This window comes from Eriocheir sinensis, chromosome 28 (assembly GCF_024679095.1).
Source record: "Eriocheir sinensis breed Jianghai 21 chromosome 28, ASM2467909v1, whole genome shotgun sequence".
Lineage (NCBI taxonomy): Eukaryota > Metazoa > Arthropoda > Malacostraca > Decapoda > Varunidae > Eriocheir > Eriocheir sinensis.
Window position 1 is genome coordinate 8,367,133 of NC_066536.1, and position 10,030 is coordinate 8,377,162.

A 10,030-nucleotide genomic window follows, 5' to 3' on the forward strand; every position below is an offset into this window, starting at 1 on the left:
AGAGAGAGAGAGAGAGAGAGAGAGAGAGAGAGAGAGAGAGAGAACGGGTCGTTTTGAAGCCGCAGTTGAAGGCGGCTGCCTTACGATTGGCTGACAGTTCTGAAGACTCAATTGTGATTCGCTGGGAGTCCGACGACATCATCGCCGATGCTCACCCTATCAGTGGCTTCACTGCCTTAAGGCGGTGTCACAATGGCCGTTTTCGTCCAACCGTTGGGGCTACGGGCAATGCCCGTACGCCCAACCGGGAGCGAGTTCACGGTTGTCCGTATGCTGGTGTCACCCTGGGCCCTTTTCTTCCCACCGCGTTGGCGGCAGCTTGGGCAACCGGCAGATCCAACTTCTCCGGGTGTGCGTTACACATGGCCAAGGTTGGTGGCCCGTATCCACATCCACAACGTAAACAAAGCACTTGCCCTGTATCGACATGGCGTCGTCTGCTAAAGTATGGGCTCTCGCGGCTTGTGCTGTCATTACCCAAGTTATGGACTTGTTGCTGCAGTTAAATGGAAGGAAGAAGTGGTTGTGGGTGTGGCACGTCTGTGGTTCCTCCGTGCCAGTTCTCATTGTCACCACTGCGCGTGAGCGGCCAACCCACCCATCTAGACTCCGACCACATAAACACGTGGATCGAGTAACAACAAAGACACACACACCAGACTCATCATGAACCATGGCAGATGTTTCTCACAAACAAAAATGGCTTCGCCATTTCCTAGAGTGTTTTAGAACTTATTTGGTGAGTGGTTCATACAAACCAAACATACCCAATGGCAAGAAGAGAGCAGCGTTAAAGACGACTGCTCTCTTCTTGCCAAGAGCTAGGTTTGGTTCATGTGAGCCACTCACCAAATATGTTCTAACACACTCAAGAAATGGTGAAGTCGTTTCTGTTTGTCAGAAACATCTGCAATGGTTCCTAATAAGCAGAGCTGGGCGCGTTACTGGATATCGGGTAGTCCGGTACCGCTCCTCCGCACCTCGAAACACATATAGTCCGTACCTGTACTTCCGCGCCTAAAAAAAATTCACTCGTTCCGGTACCGCACCTCCGCACCTCCGGTACCGTACCCAAAACTATTAAAGCGCGCCTGAAAAATCTAGTCCGTACCTTAAAAAAAAGAAATACAAGGCAAGGTCATCAGTTACTCATGCAAGAGCGTACGTCATCAGTGACGTCACCGTCATACCTTGTGCTTTTAAATTTAAATCTTGTCTAAATTTAAATTATCATGTTTTAAATCTGTGAGACTGTTGCCATACCTTCACCATACGCCAGTTCACTGCTCTGATAATGATAGCTATGAAGTCCTTTTTCTTCCAATATAAAGGTTGATACGCAGTAATTAAAAGTGGTAATCTAAGCGACATTGTTTTAATAATGTGACCGTTTCTTTCATTCCCAGTTTTGTACAATATGGCAACAGGACACGTGTGTCTCGACGTAAGGAAACCAACACCTTGGGTTCTTGCTATCCGTGCACGTGGTGTTGTCATTGATGACGCACTTCCTTTAAGACGGACGACAAACGGTATATTTTGAACCGGGCCGTAAATCTGAATGAGTGACGTCACTCAAGTGGCGGGAAAACATGCCCTGCAGCACAGACCGCGTAAACGACCGGAAGTATTACTGCAGAGCGCGGACTGTTTGTCGTTTTCATTTTTTTTTATCCTTGAAAACCTCAGGTGCGGAGGTACGGACTTAAAATACTGCCGTTCCGCACCTGTTACTTCCGCACTTTTGAAAAACTTTCCGCACTTCGGACCTCCGCACCTCGTTTAAAGGTCCGCAGGTCCGGAGGAGCGGAGGTGCGGACAGAGGTACGGAAGTGCCCAGCTCTGCTAATAAGTCTGGTGTGTGTGTGTGTGTGTGTGTGTGTGTGTTGTTATTCGATCCATGTGTTTATGTGGTTGAGTCAAGATGGGTGGGTTGGCCGCGCACGCGCAGTGGTGACAATGAGAACTGGCATGGATGAACCACAGGCATGCCACACCCACAACTGTTTCTTCCTTCCATTTAACTGCAGCAACAAGTCCATAACTTGGGTAATGGCAGCACAAGCCGCGACTGCCCTTCATTTAGCAGACGACAACATGATACAGGGCAAGTGCTTTGTTTACGTTGTGGATGTGGATACGGGCAACCGACGTCGGCCGTGTGCGACGCACGCCTGGAAAAGTTGGAGTTGCCGGTTGCCCAAGCTGCTGCTAACGCAGTGGGAAGAAAAAAAGCCCTGTGTGACACCAGCTTACAGATAACCGTGAACTCGCTCCCGGTTGGGCGTACGGGCGTTGCCCGTAGCCCCAACGGTTGGATGAAAACGGCCATTGTGATACGTACTGCCTTATGGCAGTGAAGCCGCTGATAGGGTGAGCGTCGGCGATGACGTCATCGGACTCCTAGCGAATCACAAGCGTGTTTTCAGAACTGTCAGCCAATCGTAAGGCAGCCGCCTTCAACTGCGGCTTCAAAATGACCCGTTCTCTCTTCCCGTTCTCTCTCGCTTGCCATAGCCACAATATTTGGAGGAAATCGTCCAGTGTGATACTACCTTTAAAGGTAGCGTGTGTAACGCTGATGGTAAGTAGACGTGACCCGAACATGTCAAATCAGCGTGAAAGTTGGGATGGTAAAAATTTTGGACTAACCATGAAACTCGTGGATCGCGAAACTCGAGAGGATATATATATATATATATATATATATATATATATATATATATATATATATATATATATATATATATGGGGGGAAGAGACCTTACGATCCGTATTTTACACGTACAGTCGTCCCTCAAATAGTATGGTTTCCAATAGTTCGGTTTTGGTTTTATACGGATTGTCATAGAAGATCTTTAAAGGATTTTTAAATTTCCTGCTCGTTGGGAAATTTAAAAATCCTAAAAAAAATCTTCAATGAAAATCCACATAAAACCGAAACCGAACTATTGGAAACCGTACTATTTGAGGGATGACTGTATTTCAGGACGACCCTTGACAAACATAATTTTGTGGACTGGCTTTGTGGTTCACCGAAAAGTGTGCTCACTACAGTTTTAAAATACTGAATTTTATCTGTTTAACCATTCTGACAGGCAAATACGGAACAAATGGTGTTCCGTAATTTAAGGAAAGGGTGGCAAGTTTGTAACCCTAAGGCGTCATCTAGTGATAATTATGGCCTTCTTGAAAGACTCCCCATTCTTAAGACTGTTTTTCACCTCCCTCCTGTATTCCGCCAGAGCGCTCTATCTTGATGAACCAACACTTTCTCATTTTGTCACTCATTAAGGATAACACTTGTTAATTTAGTCAGTGCTACGGGATCTATAGTTTATTAATAGTAGTTCAGTAGCTACTTAGCGTCATTGCATGCGATGGAGTTTCTTAAAACGTCCTCTTCTTGTTTCTAACAATGAAGTTTTCATACTGGGAAGTTCTTACTTATCCTGCAGTGATGCTTTAAAATGGTCTGTGGTGCAACAGTAACACAACAGTAACCTCATGAACTCAATATCCACCCCCACCTGGCAGGGTTACCCATAGGAAGCTCAGGAAATGGTCATCGCCATAGGTCTGTGGAGCTGTGGCCAGCAAGACAGTGGCTGTACAAAGCCCCGCCGCGGCTTGCGCAGGACCCCCGATTCTTGCCAAGAATTGGGTGGAATTCTTTAAAATCTGACGTGCCAGAACAAGAAACGCTAGAATTTCGCAAAATTTGGGGTTAATTCTTGCTCAGTCTAGGGTAATTTTTGACTGCCAGATGACAGCTCTAGTCTCAGTCCGCATTGTAAACTTGTAGAAATAGTATCCATGCGCTCGTGTCATGTTTTCAGCACTACAGTGTGAGTTCTTTGTGCTTTAACAATGTACCCCAGAAAGATGGTTAAAAGGGATGGTGGATACTATGCTCGCAACAGGAACGGGGGGCGAACCTCAGCAGCTTGTATGCCCTTCTGGATGTGACTGACTCCCGTTCACTCTCCATCTCACATGATGCGTCGGGTTAGCTTCATGTTGGTGGTCGAACGTAGTTCCGGTGCCTCGAGAATAGGGAAACTGTGGCTACTAAACCCTGGGGTGAAGCCTACACCTCGAGCGTAGTTAGCGGATGCGGGAGTCTCCATAACAACTGTAACACGTTGATTTCTGTTTCATATTATTGATCATTGCTATTCGTTAGTAAAATTACTTTAATTCTGTAAAAAATTACATGTAAAATGATTTTTATATAAATTTTTTTTTGATATGGGACGCATTAATGGGATTTACATTAATTTCAATGGGGATATTCGTCTTGGTTTATGAGTGTTTTGGTGTGAGCAAAATTCCGGAACAGATTAAACTCGTAAACCGAGACTTGACTGACTGACTGACTGACTGACACACTCACACACACACACACACTCTCTCTCTCTCTCTCTCTCTCTCTCTCTCTCTCTCTATATATATATAAAATTAATTAATTTTATTCAGGTACCCAGGTGGTGACTGCACATCAGACATCTGGTTGCCTCCAGGATCCACAGAATGCCCTCACAATAAGGCTCTGGTACGTAAATCATCTTTGTAATGCAAATTATTAAGTGGTGTATAATTGTTGGTTCACAGACTTTATTTATCACCAAAAGCATTATGTTATTTACTTTGCACATTCAATTGCTAGCATGAATCACTGCAACTGTTCAACTTTCATGGAATTAAATAATAATTTTCTGCAGAAAAAGAGATTACACTATAATCAGTAACATAATACCCAAAGGCATAGATTAGGGGTGGGGAGATTTGTTCTTTAGTCTTACTGTAGCCACAAAATGGCACAGGTTGTGTTCTTGACACAACCAGTATTCCATATTGTCCTACGAATATATGGCAACTATCAGGGAAGTAGCCATTCTCTGTTGATGAGTGTTAGTTACTTCCAGTCATACAGTGCAATGCAAGAAATTTGTTTGAAATTAGAAAAGGTGCCAATTACCATATTTCCTGCCATGAGACACCTATAATTTGGCAAGATATATTTAGTAGAAAAAAACCAGAAGAGCAGAAAGTATCATATCACTGATAATGCCACTCTCTTGATATAAATTATGGATATGGCTTCAACAAGTGAGGCGGGGCTGTCAGGGGCCGGCCAGGCGAGACGCTGCATGGAAACAAACCACTGCCACAGGGCGGCGGGGTGTGACGAGTCTCGTCCCTTTGAATTAGTCTGTCCGCTTTGATAACATACACAAAGGGGTGGATGAATTTTGGCACAGTACTATGTCTGTTGTCAACTGTTTGTCATACAAGGGATGCAGGTTTTCTCATGAATCACATTTACTGGCGTACAAGGGGTGCAGGAACAAACTCATATTTCAAGCATTTTTCAATTCAAAACATATATCATCATTTACTTTTATAAAAATAAAAATAAACTTGGCTGGGACAATGTCGGTAAATGTGATAAATGAGATAACCTGCACCCCTTGTTTGTTGGCAAATGTGATAAATGTAACAACCTGCACCCCTTGTATGACAAGCAGTTGACAATAGACACAGTACCGTGCTGAAATTCATCCAACCCTGTGTGTATGTAAACAAAACGGACGGACTATAAATCAAGGGGACGAGACACAATGCCACAGGGGCATGAAGGGGCAGACTACAGTAATAATAATAATAATAATAATTATAATAATAATAATAATAATAATAATAATAATAATAATAATAATAATTCACAGAATACTGTAACTATTACTGAGCTGGATATTACTGTTTACAGTGATGCAATATTTCATCTGTGTAAGGTGTTAGCGCCAAAAAACAACAACAGCCATCTTGTATCTACACTAACAATGGCAGTCTTGCATCTACAGCATCAAGACAGACTGTTAATTTTATATTTTAGCATTATTTTCATTTGTAATCATTATCTAATAATTTATAAACATATTATATTCTGGGGACATCTGGGAACTATTATAAAAGATGTTTTGGGTGTTGTTCTCGTACCAGCAACAATAACCCCTAGGCCTACCAAAACCTAACCTTCAGGGTATAAGACGCAGGCTGATTTTCTGAATCTTCATTTTAAAAAAAAGTGCTTCTTGTATGGTGGGAAATACGGTATAAGCACTTTTAGCCATCCTTAGTGATCAATGCTTATACCACTTTCTTGGAGCAGTACTAAACTCCACCAATAAGTTAACCTCCTGGTGCTCTTTAATGCACTTGTATATTATCATTCCCATATTGTTCATTTTCTTACAATTCTCTTTAAAACATCATTGAGAAAGAAACTTCATGGGCCTGTCAGTCTGTCATCTCTCTGTGACTCATTTGAAAAGGCCATTTTGGCACCTTGATGTCTGAGTGTCTGCTTTGAGATGACATTTTGTAAGTGCTACAAAACAACTCATATTACATGGCATTGCTTTAAATGTGCATCAACCTATGTTTTAAGTTCAATTTAAAAATCTTTTGAGAGGGGGTCATAAAAGAGAATTGTTGGGACCACTTTTGTTTATATTATACACTTTTGAAAGAAGTCCACCATAATATGGCAGTTATTATTGTGCTGTATGTCTATTTGATAATCATTTTAGTTCTTAGTGTCGTGTGATATTTTCTTGCCTCATATCTTCTATAGCCTAATTTCTATGTAGCAACAATAGACTCTGCCCACCATAGCCTCTTCATTGGTGATTGGACAGTGACATATAAGGCAGCCTGTCTCGATCATTTAAATACATGTACCTCTCCACATTACAGGTTCTACTTCTATTATCTGTAGCTCACTTGTATCACATAATATGTACTAAGTTTTTCATCACTCGACCGTAGAATGATAGTGAATTACTATTGTGCTGAAAAGAAAAAGAAAAAAAGAAAGGAGATAAAAGAAAAAGAAAAAAAGAAAGGAGATAATATAAGTTCAAGGCAAAGCTAGGGTTATAAATGATTATATCGCTTTTTATTCCATGCTAATTATAAAGCTACTGTAAACACAATAGTTGTATGACATTAGAAAAAGCTCATTAACATAATAGTATTAGCAATTCGTAGATTACCTTAGTTAGAAAGGAAGGAAGGTTGTTGGCAGATTTAGGTTCTGCATCTTGTGCATGTGTCCTATGATGCAGAACCATGTCGTCTACCACTTACAACTTGGTATAAAAATGTGCTTACTTTCCTTCCTTTCCAACTTATCTAAAATCTGATAATACCGATGCTTCAGAGCTCTCTTTTATCTTATGCAACTATTTGTTCAATAGCTTTAGTAGCTTTAGTCCAGCCTCTGATCTGGGCTGGTTAAGGGAAGGACTTTCACCCCCTCCCCTCAAAAGACCCAGTCCCCCCAAAAGATTAGTAGAGGTTGGGGATGAAGAAGCAGCACCTGCCTGTAGAACCAGGCCAGGGATTAACCTCCAGAGGATTTTGCTTGTGGGCTTCTGGAACGTCCTGATCTTCTCAGAGGATCACAAACTATTACTATGGGTTTCAGAGGCCATGTGACAGATTGTTTCAGACCTCCCGCTAATTTTTGGCCCCATCGTTGATTAACAAAAGTGAATAATTAAGGCACTCCCTTCTCTACGTAATGCTAAATTCTGTGTCAAGGAGCTGTCCTCCAGCATGAACGTATTGTGACGTTGCTGTGATGTCACTCCCCAGGGTCTACCCCATAGTTACCTTCCACCTCACTGACAGGTGATACCGCTACTCCTACCACTGACAGGATTACTGTATTTATCCACTGTTATCAAGATAGCATAATGATATTTAGGAAAAGTGAGCCTGCCATCACTTGCACAAGACATTGTTGCACATCATGAGCCAAAAAATTAGATTACTTAGTCAATCAATTGGGGCATACGCCCTGGCGGAGTGTTGCCTCACCCACTGTACGGTGCCACTCACAGGGGTTCCCCTGGCGATTCTCCATGCAGGCACCCTTCCCATGCCACATTCCTCCTGGCAGAAAACAGAGTAAACTCTTAATAGTAAGATAGAGCAAAATAAAATACTTCAGAAACAGTTCCTCTCAGTTTTCTTGCTTCAGCTGTTGACTACTCATGTTGGAAAGTAACTATGGGGTGTAGCCTGGGGAGTGACATCACAGCAACATCACGATGCTGGAGGACAGCTCCTTGATGTAGAATTTGTTACGTATAGAAGGGAAGTACCTAAATTATTCATTTTGTTATCAAACGACGGTGCCAAAAATTAGTGGGAGGTCTGAAACAATCTGACAAAATATGAACCTAGTCCAATGCTTTGTTAGAGTTATTCCCAAAAATGAGGGATCATATCCTCTGAAACCTGAGTGGTAGCAGTGGTAGTGTGCTGGGCCCACATTCACCGCGTGATGGACGATGCGGGTTCGAATCCCCACGCTAGCACTTCGGATTTTTCAGTCACTGCCGAGTGGCTTAAAAAAATACCCACATGCTGTCCTGAAGACCACCCATCAACCCAGACTTTAGAGGAAACTGTCCAAGGGAATCAAGGAGGAGTTCTGGGGGGCAACATGAGCAAAGAGAAGATGGTGCCTCTATAAACACTTGCCTGCGCCATGACGGGCTGGGGGAGAATATGCCCAGGGGCTTTGCTTCACTCACTCACTGCCTATACTGCCAAGAGTCCTTCCTACCAAGCTCTCCCATGCAGCTACCCTTTCCATCTCAACTCCTTCCCGGCAGGATCGATCGACTTTCCTCGGGCATGAGTTACGTGGCCCACCATCCCCTTGGTCTCCTCCATTCAGGGTTGTCTCATACAGAAAAAACCCTGTGTGCAGGATTGATGTCTGGTAGGCATGCCATGTGCCCAATGCCCATATAGCTAGAGTTGTCATTCATGAGTTCAGCTGGTAACAGGCCTCGATTCTGTTTCATTAAGGAGTCGCTGGTTCAGTATAAAGTCATTCCAGGGATACCCCATGATCCTGTGAAGGTACTTGGTACTAAAGGCATTGACACACCTCTCCAAGTCACTATTAAGTGTCCATGTTATAACCATACAGTAAGACAGGGAGCACAAGTGACAAAGATTATAATCTTTGTCCACCTGCATAAATATTGAAAACGACATATACTCGTGTTGAGTGAGTCCATAACACCTTGGGCCAGGCCAATCCATCGAGTGACTTCCTGGTATGACCCACCATTGTTATGCACAACATTATCAAGATATGTGAAACTTTTGGTAACCTTGACATCCTCACCACATGAATTAACAGATTGAATTATGTCATCCAGCGACCAGCATGCATCCAAATGACTAGACCTTGGTTTTGGCCGAGGAGACCTTTAGTCCCAGAGACTTGACCTCCACATGCGGCACTTTGAGAGCCAAGAACTACTTCACCCTGAGCAGAGGAGGCCGAGGGGATGCCCACAGAATTTGTGGCTTGAGCAAGTCGATACAGCCTCCCGAGAGGTACTTGGGATGGGAAGGAGGCCTGCATGGAGATGAGTAATTCCCTGCACTTGGCATTATAGGGTGGGCGAGGTGATGCACCCCCCGGCGTATTCCCCCATTGACTGTAGCTTCCTAATTCTATAAAAAAAAATGTAGCATGGAATAAAAAGCGGTATAAACATTTAATACCCCATTTATGATTTGAACTCATATCTATTTCACTTTTTCAACAGTAGTAATCCACTGTCATTCTACTTTCTAGTGATGAAGAAACCAATTTGGTATTTCATGACATAGGTGACCTACAGAGAATGAAAGTAGAATATGTAGTATGGAGATGCTAGTGTCTTTAGATGAGCCCACTATTGTGACTAACCCACACAAAATTACTACTACGACATTTATGAATGCAAATATTAATTAAGATGGCAAGAAGTTACAATCCACAAATTTTTATGTGACCACCACATTGTGCAGGTAACATTTTTTAGTATTATATTATATTCAATAAAGATTATGCAATGTCTGTGGGAATTCATATAACCTGTGGTAATTTCTATGCATTTTTATTGCATCACTTGCGTAAAGAAAAGTCTCCAGAAGACGAAACATTGAA

General features: G+C 42.6%; 1 protein-coding gene across 4 annotated transcripts in view; it reads left to right on the forward strand.

Annotated features, from left to right (window-relative positions):
* LOC127004483 (methanethiol oxidase-like) overlaps positions 1–10,030 on the forward strand; it is a 36,342-nt gene that overhangs the window by 15,806 nt on the left and 10,506 nt on the right. For 3 of the 4 annotated variants that reach the window (XM_050872251.1, XM_050872252.1, XM_050872253.1), the window contains exon 11: positions 4,480–4,555. In XM_050872251.1, coding sequence (XP_050728208.1) covers positions 4,480–4,555 — 76 coding nt within the window. Of the gene's footprint in view, positions 1–4,479; positions 4,556–5,773; positions 9,941–10,030 lie in introns of those variants that run through there. The other variant, XM_050872254.1, reaches the window with a different exon arrangement.